The 25388-nt window shown below is 45.3% G+C and overlaps 1 protein-coding gene across 2 annotated transcripts; it reads right to left on the reverse strand.

Annotated features, from left to right (window-relative positions):
• Window positions 1–929: 929 nt before the first annotated feature.
• Window positions 930–24205, reverse strand: RIPK4 (receptor interacting serine/threonine kinase 4). Of its 2 annotated transcripts, XM_068914495.1 has the most exons (8): window positions 23974–24205; window positions 13978–14269; window positions 7360–7508; window positions 6509–6558; window positions 5665–5823; window positions 4601–4707; window positions 3851–4112; window positions 930–3228 (listed from the first exon to the last, which is right to left on the reverse strand). In XM_068914495.1, exons 1-8 carry the CDS (start codon window positions 24153–24155, stop codon window positions 2060–2062), a joined length of 2370 nt encoding a protein of 789 aa, XP_068770596.1. In that variant the 5' UTR covers window positions 24156–24205; the 3' UTR covers window positions 930–2059. The 2 variants fall into 2 exon arrangements, with proteins under 2 accessions (XP_068770596.1, XP_068770608.1); XM_068914507.1 differs by lacking the exons at window positions 13978–14269; window positions 23974–24205 and adding an exon at window positions 7062–7110.
• Window positions 24206–25388: the final 1183 nt, after the last annotated feature.

Genomic DNA, 25388 nt, shown 5'->3' on the forward strand with positions numbered 1-25388 from the left:
ATTAGCAGTACCATCACTTTAACCCAGATCCTCTGTTCCCTAGGACTATAGCTCTTATGTGGTCCACAGACAAAATTTAAAGGAAGCAGAGAACAGGCAAAGGGGATGTCAAGCTTCTGACATATTTTAAAAGTGAGATCTTAAATACAACAGACTGCTTTAAGAGATGTATGCTTTAAGAGATGTAAGTAGGCTCCCCTGTGCAGTCCCCCTGCTCCCTTTGCAAACACCATCCTTCTTTGTTTATTGCCCTCAGCCGCTACCGATACCATCTTCAGTAGGGGAATGGTATTTTTTTAAGCAAGTACTGACTTTTAGGGGGACAGATTCCCACGGGAGCACTTTGGCTCCTATATCTATACTGAGGTAGCACTGGCATTCATATCACCGCCACCAGGTACGTGCAAAATCTAGAGAGCAGAACCAGCTTTGCTGTCAGGGGAAGGCGAGAGCAAAGCAAGGCACGTTTGTGCTTGCCCTGTGGCATGTGTGGTGGGATGGTACCACAGGGCAGAGGCCAGGCACCCGTCCGGCCAGCAGCCCACGAGGCAGCACTTGGTGATGACAGGGGATACATAGAAACATTCACTTTGCTTCACGATGGGAAAGAAAGCTTAACTCCCAGCAGCCATGGTATCAGAGGAAAGCAGCCCAGTTAAATATCAGTGTTAAGCGCATACAGGCCAGGTTATGTGATTTTTTTTTTTTTTTTAAATTTGGTCCACTGATTTTGTACAAATACCCTAAATGCTTACAGCCCTTCCTGTGTTCCCAGCTTAGTATCTAAAAGCTAAGGAGAATTTAGAAACTAAGGATCTAGTCCTAGGATCTACAGTTCAACAGCTCTGCTTTTAACATCATTAAATACATCACAGTTGTTAAAGAAACTGAAAAACCATCAACCAGCAGCAGCACACAACAGGCAGATATGGAACATAATCTTTTATTGATAATGGATCATATTTGAACTTCGAAAAGAGTGAAATTAAAGGTGTATTAAAACATACCCACTCTAAGCAATCTATTTTCTTCAGTAGAAAAAAAAAAAGCATACAACTGATACAAATACTATATACACAGTATATCAATCTAGTCATCACACAGTTCATTCTCTTAGGACACATACTGTGTCCTGGTTGGTTTAGTTTCCTAACACACCCCTCCAAAGTTTGTCTTGCCAACAGGCATAATGTGTTAGAATATACCATCCACTTAAAGTCCAGTATGAATTCTAGTTTGGGGGGTTTGGGGTTTTTGTTTTTTTGTTGGTTTGTTTTGTTTTTGTTTTTGGTTTTTTTTTACACAACAAACCACTAAGCACCTAACTCAACTTACTGATCTTAGAGTACATACATTCATATACAGTACCATCTTGTATCAGTGCTGAGCTGATTTTTTGGATCTTTCCCTGGTTCAGATATTGAAAGCACTTGCTAATGATAGTTTACCTCAACCATTCTGAGTACACTGAAGTTCATAAACCGTATTTCTCCATTAAACAGAGGAGTGCCCTCTGACACTGAAATTTAGCCAGGCTTCAGGGTTAAGTGTATTTTAAATAGCCCTTTCCTCATCTCTTGCATTCATTTCAAGTAGATTTGTGTTCTGTTTATCCTATCACGGAGGCTTTAAGCCTAAAATATAAATCACTATAATAAACCAGAAATCTATCTCATTTTCTTTCTGAAGAAAAGAGAAGACAGAATGCTAGTTTTTAAATATTTCTGGCATGTCAAAAAAAAAAAAAAGACATCAGTTGTACTCTCACATCATCCTTAGGAAGGGAGTATCATTATACAGACAGGGCAGACACTCAGAATGACCAATTCAGACCACAGTGTGGCAGACTCCAGCTCTTAGTCTTACATTTAGCCTTAGTCCATGTGTGCTGTCACTCACACACTCAGACGCACATGGCTTCTGGCTGGCTGCACCTCAGTCCATTTACTGACACTGCTGACGAGCAGGCCATTGCACAGCTGGAGAAGGTCCCCCACCAGTCAAGCTCCAGCAGCCTTCTCACAGCAGATGGGAAGGCAGCAAGTTCTGTACCTTTTGCTTAAGTCTCACTTAACAACACAGTAACTGAGCTTTTACTGCTCTGCTGAGTGAGCTGTAGCGGGGACTGAAACGTGGGTCTTTGCAGCGCCCCGTGCTTCAGAAGAACCTCAACTGCTTTTGTGTGCCCTCCTCTTGCAGCCAGATGAAGAGCTGTTAACCCTTCATTGTCAGAAACATTGATGTTTCCTGAACTGACAAGTTCCTCTACTACTTCAGAGTGCCCGTTTTCTGCAGCAAGATGTAACGCTGTCCTGTTTAAAGGGCCTCTGGCGAGAACATTGGCCCTTCCATCTATCAGCAACTTTGTTGTTGCTAAATGGCCACTGCGAGATGCCAGGTGCAGAGCAGTACATCCTTCCGCTGTTGCTGCCTCAATGTCTGCGCCGTGTTTAAGCAGCAGCCTCGATGTGCTTGTGTGGCCAGTTTCAGCAGCTATGTGGAGAGCAGTCTGCGAGAGAGCGTTCTGTATGTTGATGTCTGACTCCAGGTCTATGAGTAGGCGAGCTACTCGGTAGTGTCCTCGCTGAGCAGCCAGATGCAGGGAGGTCCTCCCATCCGCGGTCTGCACATTCACGTTTGCACCTGGCTGTTTGGCCAGAAGCTTTACGATGGGAAGATGACCTTGCCAGGCAGCATAGTGCAGTGGCACCCAGTCATCCTTTCCTTTGATATCCACATTAACGCCTCTTCTCAGCAGAATCCGCACAATATTCTCTTGGCCGTACTGACAGGCTACGTGGATGGGAGCTCTCCCTTCAAAATCTACCTCATTTAAGGAGGCATTCTTATCAAGCAGCATTTTGGTGCTGAACTCATCCCCGTTCTGGGCAGCAAAGTGAAGAGCAGTCCACTGATCCTCATCTTTGGCATTGACATTAATTTTCCTTGCCATAATCAGCTCCACTATGCTTTTCACTTTTTTCTCAATGGCTACGTGAAGAGGGGTGGATCCTTTGTTGTTGGTGAGGTTAGGGTTAGCATTGTACAGCAGGAGCCATTTGACACATTCTTCTTGACCAGCTTCAACAGCCAAGTGCAAGAGACTGGAGTTTCCATCCAAAACGATATCAACATCTTGAGGCTGGAGGATCTTCATCAGCTTGCTAGTGTCTCCAGATAAAATGGCCTCTGTTAGCTTCCTCTTCTGTATGTCTGTAGTTCCGATATCTAGATGGAAGAAGACACCATCACAATTCTGACACCTGCAGAACGTTATTTGCCCCCAGGTAGCACAGCAGGTAGCTTCAGAGGCCCGTTCTTTGCAGTACTGGACTGAAAAAGGGGGAGGGGAGATTTTGGGATGACTTATTACAGCATTCATGGGAACTGCTGACAAAGTAGCTTGAATTTTCTCCAAACAGGTGCTCAAACCTGGGCTCAGTTTAACTGAAGTAAAGCCACAAGCTCAGTTGACCTCACCTGGTGTTGGCTATAGTCCTGGTCCAAGCAAGAAGCTGGACTAGGCTATCTTCCATCCAATCAACCTTCACATGACTGATTCTGTAATTGCTTTGATGGCAATTCAGGTCACTTGCTTTCAGAAGTAAATGAGATTTATTATTTCTCATTAGACCATGTTTGGGAACCACCTCATTCGTTTTCTTTAAACAACTACTTCTGGTAAACAAATTCATAGTGCTGACAGCAAGAGAAAGCAAGACGAACAGCGATTTCCAGAATGCTATTTTTTGTATGACCACGCTGCAGCCCAAACAACTAAAAACAAAACAAAACAAAAACTACCACCATCAAAACACACACACACACACATGCAAACACACACACTTACCATTCCCTGAAGTCTCCCTTTCAAAGGAGAGGGAAAGGGAGCCTCTAGATGAAAAAGCTGAATCTACAGATGAAACTCCCGAAAGCCGTTTGTTGTCACTGGATGCAAGCTTGGACTCAGAAGAACTGCGGCTGAGATCCTCAGGGCCTTCCATAGTTTGAGAAATCCCTGAATCCAGCTGGGACAACAATTCTGAAAGACTGTAATCCTTAACTGATGCTGGAACAGGCTCCTGCTTTGGCTGGGATAGTGCAGCCGTTCCCTTCAAGAGAAGCACATAAGCATTTTAGAAAGCTTAGTAAGGAAAACAGAGCATGAGACTGTACAAGAGGAAGCCTAACTTTGTTAATTTGCAGGTAACCTTTAAGCATTGTTCTTATTAAATGAAGCATAGTAACTGAAAATTTTCCGATGCAGGAGACAAGCTTTCATCAGTACTCCACGCAGCTGCTAAAGCCACATGGTTCTTTCGTCTACAGCAATTTTCAAGGTGAGTCACACCCATGTAGTTCCTGCCTCTACTTCCTAACTGTCCTGTTCTCCCTTAACAGTCTGAGGAGCCACTTGAGCTCAGTCCTGTGCAGAGGCTTTCCTGGCCCAGTTTGTCACTCATCAAGCCCCACTTCTACAAGGCAAGCGGGTGCCCAAAAGCATCCAAGAGAAGGTTGCTTGGGAAGCTACAGGTCACAGAAGATCCTGTTCCTTGCACAAACTTAGTGTGCTTTAACACCAGGCAGAAAGAAAAAATACCTCAGACTGCTGCTCTGGGGAACTCTTGGCGTCCACGTCCTGAGATAGCACTTCTTTGGTTTCATCTTCTGGTTTTTCACAAAGGGCCTCTGTTTCTGAAGTGATTTCTTCAAAGAAAGCAAGACAGGTTTTTTGCTTTTAATAGCAGACTTCTCCGAGGTGCCCTGCTGCCTTTCTCTACCATTGCAGCTTAACAGCTTTGAGATATTGTGGGTGAAAGTTTTCACATCCAGTGATGTGGTGCTAGGTGGGGTGGTAAGTGGGTAACTGAAAACAGAAGGCATACAACTAACTGAACAGCTCATTTTCATGCTCACACCAGTTTCACTTGTAACATCAGTTACATGGTGGCTACAGTGAAAGGCTGTGAAATGGGAACCAGTCTGCTGCTAGCTGCTTGGCAGACTCAGATACATATTTCAGAAAGACGGGATCCTTCAGTCCCCCTACTTTGTTTGGGCAGAAGGAAGGGGGTAGGAAGAGATAAAGCTCTCTAGTTTATACTAATGTAAAGACACTTGGAGATAGTAGTTACTACATTATTCTGCATTTGCAGAAAGATGCAGTTTTGCATTTTTAACTTAAATGCTCTGAAACCTTTGACTATGGTTGCCTTTTTATTGCCAGAAAAACAACAATAAGAATTATTTTAAGAAAATAATTCAGTTTCTTGACATACAACAGTTCATACTAGGAAACAGGGCCTTTAACGCTTTGGTATGGTAAAAACCACACCAAACCCAGGCTTGGCATACACCCTGATACATGCTATCAGAAATGAACCTAAACTATCTCCCCCAAGGTAATGGCTAAGCAGATCAGCTGGTTCAGCACAAATCTTACCCCTAACGTGTTTACATAACACTGTCATGGTCAGACTTGTCCCCACATAATCCCTTCCTCTGCAAATGAATGAGTGGCCTCTATCATTGTCTCCACCACACAACGTGCTCTATTTATTCTGTCACAAAGGTTCACAGCATTTACCCCAAGGATTAACAGAGTCCTGAGCAATAACATGACTCATAGAAGAAATGGGCAGCCAGGTTAGGAGGAAATCTTACCTTGAAATGTTGGCCGTTCACCAGGATCATCTTGCCAACATTTTTGCATCAGTTTGATCAAGTTATTACATGAATGAGGCCTGGATTTGGAAACAGCAGGTAGCTCTGGGCGGTGGCCTTTAACTACTTTTACCATAATATGTAAAATGTTGTTTTCCTCTGTAAAGTAAAAGCACACAAATGAAGAACTCCCAGCAAAAGAAAGGAATTCGGTCTTTTCTAAGAGCATAACAGTGTAAGAGGTTAAAGTTTTCATGCCTTTTCTAGATTCAGAATACTTTCTTCTATCAATGGAGGAAAAGAAGAAATTATTCTTATTCTCCCACAATATATTCAGCAATTCAGTAACATTTACTTCCAGTGTATTAGTTAAAAACTGCTGTCCGTGAGTGAAAGAAGCCTTATTCTCACAGACAGCTTTTTCTTTTTTTAAATAAACAAATTTCTACCCACCATCTACAAACAAACTATAGGACCTCTCTACAGAGTAGCTGTTTCTGAAGGCAGTACAGTTGCCTGCCCGGTGGCTTTGCTCTGCGCTGTTCCTTGCAGGCCCCAAACATCTGCGAGAAGCCTGAGCAGGCCGCACACTTATCTGGATCTGTACAGCAAACTCCAGCCAAAGCAAAATGGATTCCGCTTTCACAGTGTAGGACAAAGGAGGACTTAAAATTTGACTTGAAATTTGAGCACTTACAAGTGTCCACTGTACAAGACACTAGAAATTTGGAAGAAATGCATCAGACACATCAGCTTGTAATCTCAGGCTGGTGGGGAGGAAAGCGTGCTTCTCCAAGGGAGAAAGGAAACAAGTTCTGACATAACCCACATAAGTCAGGCTTACCTGCAAAAGGCTTTTTCTGTGTGAGAACTCCCCAAATCACAATGGAAAAGCTTTAAAAACAAAAAAAAAAGATCACTAGAAAAACTTTAAAAATCCTCAAAGAAGTGTAATTTGTTTTCATTAGCTGTCTGTCCTTAGCTTTCATTTCTTCATCTAATTCAGCTGACAAACACACACAGCAAGATGCAGCCAAGAACCATGACCTGAAAGCCTAGTTTTTTTCAGTGAGGAACCTGAGGCAGTGAACATGGGGACTACCTGCAGACTGCTGGGTTCTTGGTTACATTTACCAACTGCTTTAAACCAACAACTAACAAAACCGGAGTGCAGCAGAGAACGACTGCAGATGTTATTTAATAATTTTGCACTGCAAGATGATCATAAAAAATGCACCTTCCATTTAGAACATTATATATCTCGTAGTTCACAGCTATGATTTCCTTTTCCTCATAACCTCACCATGAAAAGAGACCAAAGACCTAGTGATGAAACGCACTAAGGATTGCTAAGCATTTTGTCACAGACTCAATTTTCCAAGTAGGTCAGAACGTACCTCTTGATGGGGAAATCAGAGGTGGGCAGAGTGCTTCCCATGCCAGTTCCTAATAAATAAACGTTACCTGAAATTATTTCCATAATGTCCAAGACCCCAGGATCAGCTGCAGTTTGTTAAAAGGCCTCTACCCTGCAAAGACTTTGCATAAAGCAAAGTAAACATGAGCCTTTGCAAGATGAGGTTCAAACAGAATTTGGGGGTTTTGTGCTCAATTAAGTTTTATAATCAGGAAAAAAAAAAGCTCATTTTACAGTATTATTTAAAGTGCTTTTAGATATTCCTACAGTTAACTGACCTGTACACATCATGCTTGGTGTCAAAACACCTGTTTTTTTCTTTAATGCGTTCTGGAGGAAGGTATGCAATTGTGCCACACAAGCCATCCATGCTAAGGTCATGGGAATGGGACAAGCCATTGCACTTTGCAAGTCCAAAGTCAGAAATCTGCAAAAGAAGGAGGAGGAGGGTGTAGAAGTGCATGTTACCATTACATTTCAGAGGAGTTAACAAAGCTTTTGTGGGGTAACCAAAGACAGATGTAACAGGAAGATCTAATAAAATACAGTGAATTGCCATTCAGAAATGTCAAGCTAAGAAAAAAACAACTCCGGAAGCACTGGACTATGGTAGGCTTTTCTTTACGGATAAGTTAAAAAAAAAATCACATACGCAAGCAGTTTTTGCAAGCAGCAGCTTGTTAGCCCCTTATATGGCAAACACAATAAACAGTTGGCTAATTTATCTCAATTTAAGACCAGTCAAATTTAGCTGGCGCAAACTGTAAGTTCATGCAATTATTGCCTCCCCCTTCCCTACGAAACGTCACGTCATGCGTTAAGCTCTGTCGGTGTTCTGAGCGCCTGCTTCCAGACCGTGACTTTCCCAACAAGTGCAAGGCAACTGCTCTTTTAGATATCACTGTGTTACACAGACTGTGCCAACAAGGACTAAGCCCAACACCAGAGGTATAAAGTGAGAGAGGGGGAAAAAAAACAAACAAGAAAAGAAACAAAAAAGGCAGGGAATTCTTTTTGGCAACTAGCAGCTATAGCAAGTTGGTGCAGTGACGCAGTGAACGCAGCTGAAATGAACAAAACAAGTGACAGCAAGTTATAAAAAGGAAAACACACCTCCACTTTAATTTGAAGTGTCAAACAAATATGCATTCATTTGCTCTCAAAGGCATACCAATCATTAAGCAAACAGATAGGCAAGGAATTTCCTTTGTGTTACTTATTTCCCACTGGTCAAAAATATCCATTCTGCTAAGTGGAATTTTCAAGAAAAGTCGAGCCTTTTTGGACCACTCAGTCCACTGATTTTTGTCTATATGCTAGATAAGCTGACAAGATTCCCCCCCACACACACCCCCAAAACCAGATTTAAACATTTTTATCGAATAAATGTATAGCCTTTTCAATGACTCATTCCCCTAGCACCCTTCCGATTGCTACGGCTTCTCCTTTGAGGAAGTTCTTCCTCAAAACAACACGGCGTAATTAAAAAAGGTTTTGTTGTCTCTCTCTCTCTCTCTCTCTTCTTTTTTTTTTTTTTTTTTTTTGAAATAGGCTCCAGCTTTACGCTTTCAGAGTTTCTCTCTAAAGATACCGCAAAGCCAGTTGTAACACGCCTCAGTCGTTGTAAAGGGAGAAAACTGCAAGCACCTTCAGTCCCCAGGAGAACCGGCAGACTATGCAGCCATGGCTCGTCAAACATCAGAAATCTCCCTCTGTCATAAAACAAACAAAGCACCCACACAGCTCCGGGAGGAACCTCCCCCAGGAAGAGGGAGCTAAACGGAGGTGAGCTTAGGAACTGCAGACGTCCTGCACCCCAACCCACAGGTATATCCAGCCGGTTGCCCGTCTGTATCTTAAATCTGTAAGGTAATGTGGGAATGACTTGAGGAAAACAAAGCAAGGCAATCCAGGAGCCCTTCCTCTCCCAAAGCATTTGGATGGGTAGCTTCTCCTGCCTGTAGGGTTATACTCTCAGAGGGGGATTGCTAACCTCTTCAGTGAGCCAAACACTGCAGTCCAGGAAAGTTTTGAACAGGCAAGAGACCTGTGTTTGCAAGCCAACTGTCCTGCAAAGGGCTGAACTGACTGCCCCCAGTAAATGCTGCAGGAGTTTTGGGCACTCAATGCTCCCAAGGAGAACAAAAGCACAACCCCAACATCGCCCAAGCCCGTGGTGTCAGGTTAATAAACGATCCAACTGTTGCAAGTCTGAGCAGATCTGATTTGGCAGAGCACGGCTATCCGGCTATCCTTTGACTAACCCAAAGTAGAGAATTACATATGTCTGAAGAAACCCATACGGTACGCGGGCATAATTAAAGCAATACACCTTCCTCCTTGACTAAACAACATTAGGTTTCCTACCGTGTAAGTTAAGCAAAAAGATGAAATACAGAGAGCACATTCAGTGACGCTCCTGTGTTGAGAAAACCAGCCACCAGCTGTGCTGTGTGGATCTTTTGGACGCGCAAGGCCAAACACACTAGATTGAAAGGATCTCATTCTGAACCAAAAACCGAAGCAAACAGCCAAGGCACAGGGTACCCTCTCTCACTGGGCTAGCAAGAACTCCAGCTTTGTTGACCCACTCCTACCCTGTGTGAAGGGTTAGGTTTTATATAGATTAAAAGGAAATTCATCTGTAGAGCTGAACTTCAATCGTATTTAATTTCCAGTGCTTTCTGCAGTATTTAAGTACTACATCTTTCAGACTGCAACACAAGAATAAGGTTGTGAAGACAGCTTTTGTGGGTTTCATTAGTTCCTTTAGGGTAAATTTTTCACACTGCATGGAGTATTAGTCATGCAGTTTCTTTTAACATCAGAGGGAACTGTGCAGTGGGTGGAAAACAGCCATTTAGCTGATCTGTTTTGCCTTTAAATTGCTTGTCATGTACCTAGGTCTACAGCATGTGGCTGGTAAATGTAGTGAACACAGAGCACCTGTAGGCAGGTAGCATGCATACTTCTTCCTTGACGCCCCTGCTACCTGCAAACCTATGGGGCAGCCCTTGCAACCCACCCTGGTATCTGCCCTCCACCACTATCAGACAGAAACCATAATCTTACTCCTAATTCTAGTTACTTCAGATGGATCCTGCCGGGCTTCAAAAGCATACGTAATATCAGAACACTTCAGAGGAGACATGGAGGCGACAGACCGCTCCATGAAAAACACGTGGTGAAAAGGCAGGAAGAGAAGAAACACCGGCCAAAGCCCACACAGACAGTGGGATTGTTCGTGTTCAGACAGCTCACGCAGGCTCTGTTTTTTTAAAGGTCTGAACAAGGAGAAACACGTGAGTAGCAATTTGGGAGGAGAGCTATACATGTTTTCCTGCGTATATCACAGCAACACCTACTGCGAGATTCCAAAATTCGAAGATCATTTTCCATAAAACTGTTTTTTTTTTTTTTTAATGAAGTATGCTGTGCAGAGGCATTTGTCCATTTCTGTCACTTACAGGTGCTTCCATTCTAGTTTGTAAAGAACACCCTCGCTTGCAAAGCTCTACATGTTTGGGCTTGTCGAGTTACTTTTTGGAGCTTCTGTAGAGACCACAATTTTTTTTGGTAGCAGATATGCTCAAGTAACTACAGTGAGTAGTAAAGCCAGCTATTTCCAAACAGTGCAGGGATCTAGCTCCCAGAAACAAAAATACTGCTTGGACAGTACTTTCACTGATGGCTCCCGACACACCGTCCTGAAGTGTGCGTTTAGCTTCTAATCCTGCATGTTATTTTTCTTCCTGCAAATAAGACTCAAAAGTCCAGTGCACTGCACTCAGGGACCAGGTTCACCAAAAGGTTTGCTTCACCAAACAGGTCACATAAAGCAGTCAGATTAATTTTTAATCTCTACAGGCGGGCATATCCAATGTTTGTCTCTGTCCAAAGTCTCCGCACACTCAGATATTGAGAGTGCCACCACATTTATCTATGTCCTTTCTTTTGGAAGTGCCAGAAAGTTTTAGAAGACACAGAGAGTATGTGGGCACAGTAGCTGGCAACAAGTTTGGGTAGAGATTGCTGCATATGGGGGCTGTATTCACCCACTGAGGGCCCTGGAGAGAGATCACATCGAAGCAGGAAATTACCAAACTAAGAGCCTGTAAGGGCAGTGCTGGAAGGTGGTGCTCCTTCCCCAGCACCAGCTCCCCGCAAGTGATTGCCACAGCACAGGGGGCTCAGGAGAGAGATCCACAATTTCAATAGAGGATGGGAGGGCTGAACAATGAGAGTTCACTTGACATGGTGCAGTTAAGCAAAAACTTAACTTGGTATTAAACAGCCCAAGTATTTGAAAGGCTGCATATATGAAACGCTACAGAGAGGGGCAGGGAGGCTTTTGAATACAAATGGAAGCAAGAGGTTGAAAATAATGGAAAAAGAAAAAAAAAAAAAAAAACAGAGAGCCTGATCCCTGCTAGCTGCCTGTGAATAGTTCTCCCAAGCAAACCACACAGCTTAAAGCAGCTGAGATGGATGAGGACATTGGGGGGGAGGCCTCCCACCTCAGGCTCCTTTCAGCACTGGGGCCCACCACCACTTGTAGGGTAGGGGAGCAAGCACACATGCATACATCTTACAAGAAACAACAAAGCCTTATCTTAAATAGAAGTTATACATATTATATACATATAGCTAAAACAGCCAAGGAACCCCCCAACACACCTTTGAAAGAAATATTAATAAATAGCTATCTATGTCCCTGCTCTGGCTAATTCCATGCTCTTAATTATCCTCCCAATTAACAAAGTTCAGCACAAACTCTTATGTAATACACAGGAGACAGCTTTATGATATGGAGGCACCCACTAGATGATAAGTTCTGCACAACACCACTGCGTTAGTCATCATCCTCACTTGGGGTTTTAAAGTAAGTGTTGTGCTTACAAAAGAAGAAGGGCGTGTTTCCATTTAACTAGCAATAGGGCACAGAAGCATTTCTAACGCGCTCCACTGGAAGACTGCTTCCTGGCTCAAGGGCAAACAGTTTATAAAAATCCTCCCTACCTCCAAACTCTTCTTTTGCAATCTGCAACATCTCTTCACTCGCTTTAGGATTCTACTCGGGACAGGTCACCTAAATTAACACTAACATTTAAAAAGTAAAAACACTTCAATCACCAGCTTCATTAGCCTTCCAACAACAAAATGTGCATTCAGTCAAGCTGCAGGGTCTGAAATTTAATTACAAGTTTCACATCATACAAAAAGAAGGTTTGGGGCCACATTTTTAAAGTGAAGACTCCTCACAGAACGTGCACCTCTCTTAGCTTGCACGTAGGTTCCTATGTCTGCATTGCTGCTTGCAGGAGTTTCCAACATGCCTGCAGATCTAAAAGACTGATGGCTGAAAAACTGTCTGGATTAGACCACTGTTTTCTGGACTTAATGGATAAGGTCTGAAGATCTTCATGTGTTTCATATACAGAGCAAGTAGTAACTATATTCAATGTCAACAATGACCTCAGCAGACAGCCATTTTTACATTTCGTACTTTGCCCCCTTGTATTACATCACCATCCAGATATAGGCTGCACAGTAGTCAGAATATCAGGCCGCATTTCAATCTCTTGAAAAAGTGAGAAAGATACAACCTTCATATCTTGGCTTGTGGTGAGTCAAAAATTAGGACTTTAAGAAGTTATGCAAGCAAGCTCGAACTTCAAGTAAATAAATATTTAGCAATGGCCTCAAAGCACCAAGAGTATGAGAACACACTTTTAACAGCTCAGACCCTCATCAGGTTCGGGTAATAGTACCGCAGACTGCCAATAGTTGCCTCACATCTGTGGATGAAAATCCTCCTAGAAGTAGACCACCAAAAAGGCCTAGTGAAAAAGCTGAGACTTCATCTCAGGCCAGACTTCTTTAAGAACATGCTCCAATCCTCTCATTACAGTAGGGTCATTTTCCTCTTCTGAAAACTTTATTTTTAGAACGGTGCAGCAAGGTCAAAGCCATTAGGCCAATTTGAGGGGAACAGGAAAACAGGGAGCAAAAGTAAGATGGCACTGATAAAAACCTGTAAGGTGACTACTCGTGCTGAGTTGTAGCAGCCAGGCAGCATGATTAATCCTACAGTTTGAAGGTTAAGAGTTTGGCCACCGATTCGAAAACACCTAGGAGAAAAAGATAGATTTCAGTCCCTCTCCTCTCCAATAGGAAGGATCAGAAAGCAAGCACAGTCTCCCCAGGCCAGCTGTCAAAACAGAATCTCACAAGAAAAGGCCATGAAATTTGCTAGCTTGCTCTGGAAACTGATAATGAAAATAATATGATGCTGATATAGCCATAAAAAAATCCTTGATTGATCTCTGGAAGGCATAAGCAGTCAGGACAGAAATACTTTTTCATTGTATATGCTCTGAGCGAATGAAAAGAGAAAATAACTCGCTTCTGACAGGACTCTGCTTCCCTAGACTCCAGCTCTAAACTAGATTCGGGCAGTTAATTCAGGGCACAAATTGGGAAAAGTCTACAGAGAAGAAGGTTGCCGCTGCGAGCTGTAGAAATGGCATAGATGATTTAAAGGTCCACACCGCTTTTCTCTCCCTGTTGTCACTGGTTTCATGACACAACAGCAAGGACATTTCAGACAGAATCTATGAGGCCTCAAAGCCAAAGCTGCTACACTACCACCCTCCTGAAACTTCAGGAGAGTTCTCATGAGCTTCCCCCCGCTCTACCTCTATTTATGCACCCAAACAGTGCATAAATCAATTAGAAAAGTTTGGGGATTGGAGGGGTTGGGGCAGGGGGAGAGAGATTTTTCCAACTCAAAAGAAACGTTTCTGGTTTCTCTCAGGCCTTTGAGCTTGGTAGGAGCCACACAGGAATATCCAGTACCAGAAGTGGGTGCTTGGCACAAAATGCCCGAGACATACCTTGACATGGTAGTGGGCATCAAGTAGGATGTTTGCAGGCTTGAGGTCCAGGTGGAGCAGCGGAGGGGACATGCAGTGCAGGAAGTTCATCCCCACCGCTGTCTCGTGGATGATTCGGAAACGCAGTTCCCAAGGCAGCGGTTCAGAGGCCAGGAGCTTTTCCAGAGATCCCGTTTCCATGTACTCCATGACCAAACCAACTGGCTCTTTACAGATGCCATAAACAGGCAGGATATAGCGAAACTTGGCCATTTCCATCTTCCTGGCTTCCTCCAATAGCTCCATACGCTCCCTGAGTAAAAGAATATACAGTGAAGGACAGAATAGCTGTTTCCTCCCCCTCCCCTGAAACACGCATCAAATATTTTGTTTTCTGTGAAACTGAAAAACAAACTTCACGATCATCACTTGGCTGAACCATGCTACATCTCCCACCTATATCCCAGGAATGCTTTCGCATTTACTAATTCTGTTTTATGCTTCTAATGAGATGCAGCTCACAGCTGCTGAACCACAGGCAAGTTGGACACTTCAACAGTGCAAATACCCCTAGTGTAAAGCCCGTCTCTCCACTTTGATGTTTACGCTGTTCTGTTAAGAATAGGCACAATGTATGTAATGGCCAGATTTACCACTGCCATAACTCCCTGGGCTAAAGTCATTAGCTTTTTGTGAGTCATAAGACTTCATTAATCAGAAGCAAACATGGACAGCATTGCTTCAGCCGCCCTGCTGACACAGGCTACCTATGCAGAGATGGAGGACTTGGGGCAAGAATTCCCTGGATTCATTATTTAGAAAAGTTTTCCACTGTAATTAGATGCACACAGCAAAAGCCTCCTTTTCCTCAAAATCTAGACTTGATAATTTCAGTATCATGTTCACTCAGCTCTAGCTAATGCTGAAAATCCCCAACCTACAATTTTAGGTTATGTAACACATCCAGAAGTGGCACATGGACTGAGCATTTGTGGGTTGTTTACAGGTCACTTCAAGTTTGAGCCTGCAAAGTGCCAAGCATTAGTCAGTCGAAGACACAGCCTCCCAGGTCAAGACCCTTAATTGCAGTGTCCTCTTTCCGCACTTTAAGCGCTGCCTTCCCGCTAGGAGTATCTGTTTGGAGCCAAGTTCAAAATAGGAAGCAATGGTCTCCTTTCTAGGCCAACTCTGCTTCTGCCCCCTCAAAGAGGGAGCACACATGACAGGTGAAAAAAGGTTCACATACGCTATGAATGATGAAAGGCAGTACATAGGGCAGTTTTGGGTCACAGGTACCAATAAATCACAGCTGCCTCCGTCCACCAACTAACAAAAGAGGACAGAGGGAGGTCAGACATATAATACCCCCTGCACAGAGACTCTCTTGCTAGACGACAGCTCTTGTAACACACCTGAGGAGTGGAAATTAACAGAGAACAGTACTTTATAAGTAACAGGACAAAGTTTGAACACAGACCCCTAGTAAACAGAAAGTTCTACTTTTTCTTTTAAAGTGCTGCTTTGACACCCCCTTGCCAGGTTTACGAAAGACTTGCTCTGCTGGAATACATTAGAGGTTTGTTTTTAAAGTTCAGTAAGCACCTGCACACCAGTTACAGCAACGGATCAAAAGACAGACGCTCGTACACTTTGAAACCCAGGAAGCCTTCTCCAGCCCTGGTAGACTCTTGCCCATCCCATCAGCCAGTCCCCAAGAGCTCTGGAAAACATCTGGAGTCAGATCCTGACCCAGTCACAGTTTGTGACATGTGCAATCGACTAACAAAATGATACCAGTTGCCACCAGGGGCATCCTCGCCTGTCACAGTGCTGTGGCAAAGCTATCAGCCGAAACAAACATTTTTTGTCTTTTTAATCTGACACCAGTTAGATGCACTCTGGGTTTCTAAAAAGCGAAACCCCAAGTCCAGCGAAGGACCATAAGTCACACAGAGTCCAGCACAGTGAAATCTCCCATTCCCATGCACCTGCCTGCGGCCTGAACAAGCCAGGTGACAGCTTGCACCACCACGCTGGAAGGCTGCCTGCAAAAAAGGACCCTCAGTGCTTCCACACAGCAATTTCAGGAGCCATCATTTAACCCTTAAACTAGGCCTTGAGGCTCGCCACTAAGATTACCAGGACCCCAGCCCTCTCCCCTCTGAGAGAGGCAGGAAAGTGTTCTGTTTTGCCTTTTGTGGGAAATTAGCCCAATCCAGGTTAAAAAAAATGCAGTATCCTGCATTTTCTACTAGAAAGCTGGAGTAGCTCCCGTTGCCTGCAGCAATCTGGTACAATTAACATTAGCGTTAGAAGTGAATCTAACCCAGTATGAAGAATCAAAACTATTTCAGAGGCAAGATAAGGCTGAATTTTTTTTTTAAGAGGGCAATACAAAAATATTGGCAGTGGGGGGAGGGGGCGGGGAAATAAGAGAGATCTTTTCTCTCCATTAACCATGTTGGCTCCTGCTGCTCCCTACAGCAATTTTCTTGTGAAATAATTGCCTTTGTAGACAAGTACCCAGTTTGTTCTTTGGCATGCTGGAAGGGAGCGTCTATGAATAACACAACCAACTCCTTGCCCCCGAGCCACATGCATAGCCAGCAAAATTCATCAGGCTTCAGCGGGCTGAGCTCTGGAGTCAGAGATGTAAAATACCTGTCTGAGCCCTCCAAGGCAAAGCAAGAACCAAGCAACAGCTTAAACATAACCAAAACCACTAGATTCCCAGGGATGGGGTTCCTGGACTAACGAAGGTCTGAGAAGGCACCACCAAAATCAGAGAGATCTGCTCAAATGGGGCATTCTCCCTAGTGAAGGGAGAATTTCCAATTGTAACAAAACAAAAAACTCCTTTCCAGCTTGGACCAGGCTCCGATATTACTTAATGTATTAACTCAACTAGCAGACAAGCGCCCTTTTTCTCATTTGCCTGATAAAAACAAACAAACAAAAAACTCCAGAAACGCACGCAAGAATTACCACTTTGAGCATCTTTAGATATCCAGAGCACTCAAAATCTAAGCAGCTAGTGATGTGATAGAGTCACTATGGCAGGGTATAAGTAACCCTGTCAAATTTTCAAACATAGGTCCCATTACCTTTGGGGGCAGGGAAGAACAACAACAAAAAACAGAGAGCCAAAAAAAATCACACAATTGTCAAGATTGGAAGGGACCCCTGGAGATCATCTAGTGCAACCCCTCCTGCTCTAGGGTCATCTAGAGCGCGTTGCCCAGGACTGCATCCAGGCCAGTTTTGAATATCTCCAGCAAAGGAGGCTCCACTGCCTCTCTGGGCAACCTGCGCCAGGGCTCTGTCACCCTCACAGGAAATAAGTTTCTCCTCATGTTCAGATGGAACTTCCTGTGCTTCAGTTTCTGCCCGTTGCCTCTTGTCCTGTCACTGGGCACCATGGAGAAGAGTCTGGCCTCACCCTCTTGACACCCTCCCTTTAGATATTTGTATACATTGATAAAATCTCCTCTCAGTCTTCTCTTCTCCAGGCTACACAGGCCCAGCTCCCTCAGCCTTTCCTCATACATGAGGTGCTCCAGTCCCCTCATCATCTTTGCAGCCCTAAAATACAACTTAGTCATGTCCTGGAGTGCATTTACATCAATTCTATTAACACAAATAACTCTTTAAACCAAGATCCTCTCCATCAGACAAAGACGAAAATTCTTTTACCTTTCCTTTTTACTAAGCGCAAGGTGCAACTGGCACTCAACATAATCTTAGGTACTCTCAATGTGCCTGTTGCTTCAATATGCAAGTGCTAACGCTACAACAAAGGAGGCTCTAGATATCACTGAAGTTAAGTTTTAACAGATCAAAGTATGTTTTTCTTACACTATTCAGTTACTCATAGTGCTTAGAAATTATTCCACACTATCACCAATAGTGAATACTTTCAAAATCACCAAAGGAAGAAAAGATTCTTATGAAGCTGAATTCTGAAGTTTCTCGGTCAAGGAACGTAGGACGAGCCCCTGCTCATTTGCAGTTATAATACAGCTTTTTGTTTAAAATCTACACGACTAGAATCAGAATTAAATTCCCTAAGCAATTTGGCTCCATTCCCCTTTCTCCTCCAGTACTATATCCTAACATTAAAGTATTAAAAAAAAAAAAAAAAAAAAAAAAGGCTTGCATACAGGACAACTGAGCTCATGCAGACCTAGGGATGGAGATGCATACTCTCTATCCAGTGCATAACAGCATTAGAGGGCAGGAGAAAGATCTAGCACTGGGTTCAATGCCAAACAGACTGTCACAGAGGGAAGGCAATAACAGATGTCATTTTCAAAGCAATTAGAAAGATTACATAAATTAATATGTGGGACCTTTGACATCTCTGACATCTGTCTGCTTCTGCTTGAAGTCAGACTCTCTAATCCAACCAGTTGCTTCATTCTTTGGATTCTCCTGGAAAGACAAGGGACTTACGCCTGCTCTTCACCTCATTTGCAAGGGACCAGGGCCCAACTCTCATACCACAAACCCTGCTACAAGAACAGTAAGAATTATGACTGCATCCACATTTGCATGTATCCTATTTCTGTGCCACGAAGACCACGCTGTCGGCAGAAGTACACAACTTTAAACTGACAAGGTAGTCCTTATAGTTTTACATTCTACTCAACATACATGCTCTCCATGGAGTCTGAAACAGAATAGTTAAAATTGTTCCAGGGAAACAAAAAAATCTGTTAAGCTCTAATGGAGTGACTTCCTTGAACCGTCTCCAGAAGCAGATCAGTGAGGCTTCCCTCAGCCCAGGAGAGATCCAGCCCAGCACAGCTCCTCCTACACCACTCTAACTTGCGAGAAACGCAAGTTACCTTTTTACAAACTGCTGGTTGTGGAGATATCCATAAAAGCAGGGAACTCCTGTGTTTTGTCACGGACCCTTTTCATGTGCACCACAGCAGATATTTAAACACATACTATGACCTCTACTGAGCAGTTCACAGCTTTCATGTGGATTTTTACACTACTGCTCCTCAGAGAGAAAGTGAACAAGAGAGGAAAAACACTGCATTGTCAGAACAGAATGTGTTGGGGCCAAAAAATGGGGAAAAAGAGAGATCTCTTTCAGGTTAACACAGATCTCTGCTGCATGGAAATCACAGCCTTGGTATGACAGGATTACAGGTTCACCAGGACAGTTAGGCTCTCCCCTACTCTTTAAGGAGTGCAAGGTGAGTATTAAGTTCTACCTACACATCCAGAGCAGATTTCATTCACCTTTGTCATCTACCCACATAAATGCAGCATCTACTAACACCAAGACATTTCTAAATCCTACTAATCCAGCTTCTGCAAAAGGATGTACATGTACATCCTTCTGCAAAATCCTTGGGTACTCTTTTTCCCTCTCAAATCAAGACAGCGTACCTACCCTCCCCCATATGTTGTAGTCACCCCCAATTACTAATGCCTCTCGTCAAGAGCCCTCTTTGGGAACCGTTACATTGTTCATGCTCATTATAGTCGGTACATGTTCATATGCGTATGTTCATATGTATATGTGTACAAGTATCTGTTATGTTCAGTCATAAGAAACCCACAACAACTTCCATATTGCTCTCTCAGAGCTTGCCATTCTTTTTTTTCCAGATCAGACTTCCATTCTGGTCAACATGGATAAAGAAAAAAGTTTGTTTTCTCCACCGCAAGTCCTGGAGGCTAGCCTTCTCTGCCCTTCTGGTTCACATACTCTTCTCTTTAGGCTTATCATGAACATCCTCTGCCCTGAATGCAGGCATTCTCAGGCGACACCAAGCAGGAGCACATAAGGTGTTAGAAATGGAATTTGGCTCAGTAGTCTAAGAGGGCTGGGATTTAAAGGTAAAAATACTTCTGGCTGTATATTCAGTTTTTCTTCTCCTTGAGGCCACCTTACTAAGGGAGCTATTCCAAATCTTTTACTGTCTGCAAAAACGTAATGAGAGAGCTACAAAGCACTGCCAGCTCCAAACCATTACAAACAGGGTTTTAACGTGGTACCAAACAAATAAAAACAATTCTGTGTTACTCGGTCAATGTTTCCAATACCAGTGATAATTCTTCCAATAAATGGCTAGTCCAGGTTAATCTCCTGCATTAACAATTTCATTACATAGGCTAGTTATACAGCTAGACAACCTAGACATACAGCTAGACCAGCTCAGACGATCTGTGAACTGTAGAGAGAGTGCTGTATTTTGTGTGGCTCCCCTACAATGGAATAGCACAAGCTTCTTATATAGAAAAGTTTCAGATGAAAAGTCTCTCTCTCTTTTTTCTTTTTGGTAGTTTCAAACTACCAAAGGGGATTTGGTAGAGCAGCCTAAGAATCAAAGGGAAAGCACATACAAATTCAGCTTTGTTCTGTTTTGCAGAAATAAGCCTTTTCAAAAGGCCAAGGACCCCCAACACCCAACTTCTAACACCAGTAATGGTGTTTAACCCTGAAGCATCTGAAACCCAAAAGCTGCAGTAAAATAACAAACACACACTTCAATGACTGGATTGTCAAAACTAACTACAAGGTGCAGGTGCCCCACATCCACAAAGTTCCAAAACTCTAAAGCCAGTTTTGTTTACTGAACGTCTTCATGTTCACAGGATCCCTGTAATATTTGCACATCTTGTAACCATTGGAAAGACAGGCGGTACTCGATTGCACACTGAATACTAACACAGAGATTTCATAGCAGCTCTCAAACTTAATTGTCCATGTTACAACACGTGGCAGCATCGAAGAATCACAGAACTGTTGAAATTGGAAACGACCTCTGGAGATCATCTAGTCCAACCCCCCTGCTCAAGCAGGGACCTCTACAGCACATTGCACAGGATCACATCCAGGCCAGTTTTGAACGTCTCCAGCGAAGAAGACTCCACTGCCTCTCTGGGCAACCTGCGCCAGGGCTCTGTCACCCTCACAGCAAAGAACTTTTTCCTCATCTTCAGAAAGAGCTTCCTGTGATTCAGCTTGTGCCCGTTGCCTCTCGTCCTGTCACTGGGCACCACTGAGAAGAGTCTGGCCTCACCCTCTTGACACCCTCCCTTCAGACACTTGTACACATTGATCAGATCCCCCCTCAGTCTTCTCTTCTCCAGGCTGAACAGCACCAGCTCCCTCAGCCTTTCCTCATACATGAGGTGCTCCAGTCCCCTCATCATCTTTGTAGCCCTCTGCTGGCCTCTCTCCAGCGGTGCCATGTCTCTCTTGTCCTGGGGAGCCCAGAACTGGACACAGCACTCCAGAGGTGGCCTCCCCAGGGCTGAGGAGAGGGGCAGGATCACCTCCCTCCACCTGCTGGCAACACTCTGCCTCATGCACCCCAGGACACCACCTTGTGGCCCTCCTGGCCACAAGGGCACATTGCTGGCTCATGCTCAACTTGTTGTCCACCAGGATTCCCAGGGCCTTCTCTGCAGAGAGCTGCTTTCCAGCAGGTCAGCCCCCAGCCTGTCCTGCTGCATGGGGTTATTCCTCCCTAGTGCAGTACTCTGCGCTTCCCTTTATTGAACTTCCTGAGGTTCTTCTCTGCTCAGCTTTTGACTCAGACTATCAAAATTAACTTCTGAGTATATCTTTTGCAAACTTCCAAGAAAAACAGAAGTAGCAGAGGATTAAGTATGTGAATGGGATCTATTTTTTAATGTTTGTCTTCAATATGAATTTAACTTAAATTTGATTTATATCAGCTTTGAGGCCCAATGTCTATTCTTGGGGAAAAAATATCATTTCTGAACATATTATGCAAATAAAAATAAGCCAGAATATTTACTACACTTTTCAAGAGACATTCTCATTTTAGCTTAAAAATTAGTTAATTAACAAAATTAACAGAAAAATTACTACAGTACTTTTTTGATAGGCCTCAATAATCATCAAGTCTGAAACCTATTTTGAAGCTTTAAGGTTAGGAGGGCTTGCAAGTTAACCCAAAACACCCTCTACAACTTTGACATCTTTTCCATTTTGTTCACAGAGAACCCAGTCACCCTGTGTGTGTGTGTCAAACTCTCCTCTTTTAAAGAGGGAACACCACCTGCTCTGTTACATCAGCCATGTCTATAGCAAAGCCAGCAATTCAGGTAATGGGCAAGATGCCCCCCTATCCTAGTAATTTTGTCGAGGACAGGCTTATTGCCATTTTCAGACCTAGGACCAATTTGTCTCCTTCTTGACAGAAACCACAAGAAGGAAAACTTTTTGTGACAGAACCATCCCACATCTCAATGATGAACTGCAGAATTTACTTGCGAGTTGGCAGAGTCCTTAGAGATCCAGGCAGAACCGGGAGAGCTCCACGAACACGACCTGGCCATGTTCACCTCCCTCCATACAGATGCTGACCTGCAGGGAGATTGCTACTGTCCTTCGAAACAGACGGATGCTTCTAAAGCCGTGTCCGATGACCTTTCTCTCCCAGGAAAGGGCAGACCCCTCTGGGATAGGCCCACATCACACGCAGATCACGCAGCACAGCGCAGAGCTGACTGTTCTGTCTCCACTGTGGGCCACAGCTAATTGCAGAGGGAGATAAGCTGGAAGAAGCTCTCACCATACAGTATCTTTACCTGCAACATGAAACGCAGCTCCACACGAGACTACTCAGTGAGGATTTGTTCTGGGCAGGTGGCAGGGAGAAGACTGGCCCTGAACTGAAGCCAGAAAACATTTCTCCTAGCAAGGCTCCTTTCAGCACCTGGTCCTGAAAGACAGCACAGCCCGGGGCTGTGGAGTGTGCCGCCGGCTCCTGGTCACCACTGAACTCACCCTGCCGCTCGCTACCCCCCATCAACCACACAGAGTCTCAGCATGGAAGGGCAACCACACATGCAAGATAAAGGGTTCACTGTCGCCATGGCAGGGAGCCTGCCGCAGTGGGACCCCTCAGATCCCACCCTGCATTTTTGCTCCTTGGCGCTTCCTGCCCCGGACTCCCTTCGATGGCCTGCGGCGCTGCAGCAGGCGTTAACACTTTCGCGCAAGCCGATACACGCATGACCAGGGCAGGGCAAAATGCTTCCCAAATGGCTCTGAGGTAGCAGGCAAGACCTATGCTGCAGCTGAGCGGTGGCTGCTTCCAACCTGCCTCAAGCAGCTAAGCAATACAGTTCATTCTTGAGGGAGGCCAGCCCCATTAGGTACGATATAACTAAAGGTGTGGGTCTGGGCTTCACTTCAGCGTGACAAAGGCCACCTTTGCCTCGGGAATATTTAATTGCAGGGCTGCCTTTGCTGCGTTTAGTCACACTTTATACATGTTGCTGTCAGTAAACAGGGCTACAAGACAGGCTGCAGCCACGGCAGTCCTGCCTTATTTGTGTGGGGCTGGGTTGGCTTCTTCTTTTTCAAGTATACTCTTCAGATCTGTGACTCTGGGCTATATCGCGTGTTTTGTTTCTTAAAAATAAAGTTACACCGGCAGGTCAAACAGTATTGTAATCGAGTTTGGCCTCAGAAGTGTTTGAACTGCTCTTAAGCGCAATTACCTACATTTGCATGCCTGCTGTAGGCTGAGCCAAAAAAAAAAAGACCTAATAACAATGAAAAAAAAAAAAAAAGGGAGCAGAAGTCCCTGAGCTATTTATATTCTCCCTCCAAAGCGGAGGCAGACAAGCCGTCTCGTACTGACACGCTCAGTGTTGCGCCCCTCTGCACTGTACCTGCCAAGACACACGTCTCTGCCCGCACGGGAACACGAAAGCGCTACGTTCTGGCTACCCTAAGCCTGAAACGCGCACCAGAGAAATCGGTAACCGTTACCGCAAGCGCGGCTTAGCAGTCAGGCGGGGAAACTCTCCGCTAGGCTGGTGCGCTTCGGCCGCACCTACACCTGCACGAGGCTGCCCCGAGCCGGCACCCGCCGACGGCCTCACGCAACGCCCGGCAGCTCGGAGACGGGCTGCAAAACCCGCCCGGCCGCGGGGCGCCTCCGCCTGCCCTCGCCGCCGTCCCGTCCCGTCCCTCCCGGCCGCTCGGGACCCCCGGCCCGGCCCGGCCCTTACTTCTCGTCCACATGGAGGCTGGGCGAGCACTTGATGGCCAGCCACGTTTTCCAGTGGAGGTGGCGCACTTTGTACACCTGCCCGAAGCCGCCCGAGCCGATCTTCTCCCAGCTGCCGAACTCGCCCTCCTCGAAGGCTCTCAGCAGCCCCACGGCCCAGGGCGAGCCGCTCTCCCGCGCCATGCCGCCGCCGCCGCCGCCCCGACCCGGCTCGGCTCGGCTCGGCTCGGCTCGGCTCGGCACTGCGCAGCGCCGCCGAGCCGCCCCGCCGCGGCCCAGGTGAGTCAGGAGCGCCCCGGGGGCGGAGCGTGACGACACTTCCTGAGCCGCCGCCCCCCCCCCGGGCCGGGCCGAGCCGGGCCGGGCGGTGCCGTGCTCGGCCCCGCGATGCCCCCGCCGGCCCCGGCGGGCGCTTCGCGTCTCGTCGCGCCCAAGCGGCCGCCGCAGCCCCTAATGCTGTGGGTGGCGATGCTGATGGGGGTGCGCTGGCCCGGGGGAGCGCTCTTAGTAAAGCGAGGGTTTGATTCGGTTAAGCTCGGGACAGTAAATGAAATAAATAAATATATATATATCTATATATTTAAAGACTGTATAGTGTTTAACCAGCATGGGGCAAGAGCTGACGTATTTGTGCCTAAATCCGGCAACAATGCGCTTTGTGTACTTTGAGGCGCTGCCAACTGTATGTTGACAAGCTGCCCGTTTAAGCATGAACACACGCTTCTGCAAAATCTGCCCTCACCCTTCACAGAGGCAAACTCTGATTAACAACAGCGGAAGTCTTGCCTGAGTAAAGACTGACTGCTACTAAGAAAAAGAAATCCAAAACGCTGGGTGCAGCAAGTTCCTCCGAGCACGCGCAGCCTGGGCAACTACAACCTGGCCGGGTCTGTAGCTGGCCTCTGGATCCTCCTGCTCCACAGTCACACGAGGGCTGGCTGGGAGCACACCTAGGCACGTCAGGGACAGTGTCTGCGAGGACTTCACAAAGAACGCGTTCTCCTTCTTTGCCCAGTTGCTCCAGGAGACACAGTAAAAACACAGAAAAGCGCCCCAGAGAGAGACGCTTTCCTTAGCGATTAGCATCTCCCCAGAGATGGAGGAGGATTTGGGGCCCGGTCCTCGCTTTACATCATATACATTAAATAACAGAGGAAGGGCAGCTCTCTCAGGGAAGCCCTCCAGTGGCCTTCTTCACATGGCCTTTTTCTCTTCCATTTTCCACGTAACCAGAGCAGGGGTCCTGGTGCCACAGCAGCCTCAAAGGCTGGCGACTGCAGCGCTCTTCTCGGAGCACAACGTGTCTGTCCTCCTCAGGCTCCTCGGGCAAAAGCAATGGAGCTGAAGGCAAGCACTCCACACCTTGGGTGAGCTGTAACAATTAAGCTATTAAATAAAAGAGGAGGGAAGCATCAA

The sequence above is a fragment of the Struthio camelus genome, chromosome 1 (assembly GCF_040807025.1).
Source record: "Struthio camelus isolate bStrCam1 chromosome 1, bStrCam1.hap1, whole genome shotgun sequence".
NCBI classification, from domain to species: Eukaryota; Metazoa; Chordata; class Aves; order Struthioniformes; family Struthionidae; genus Struthio; species Struthio camelus.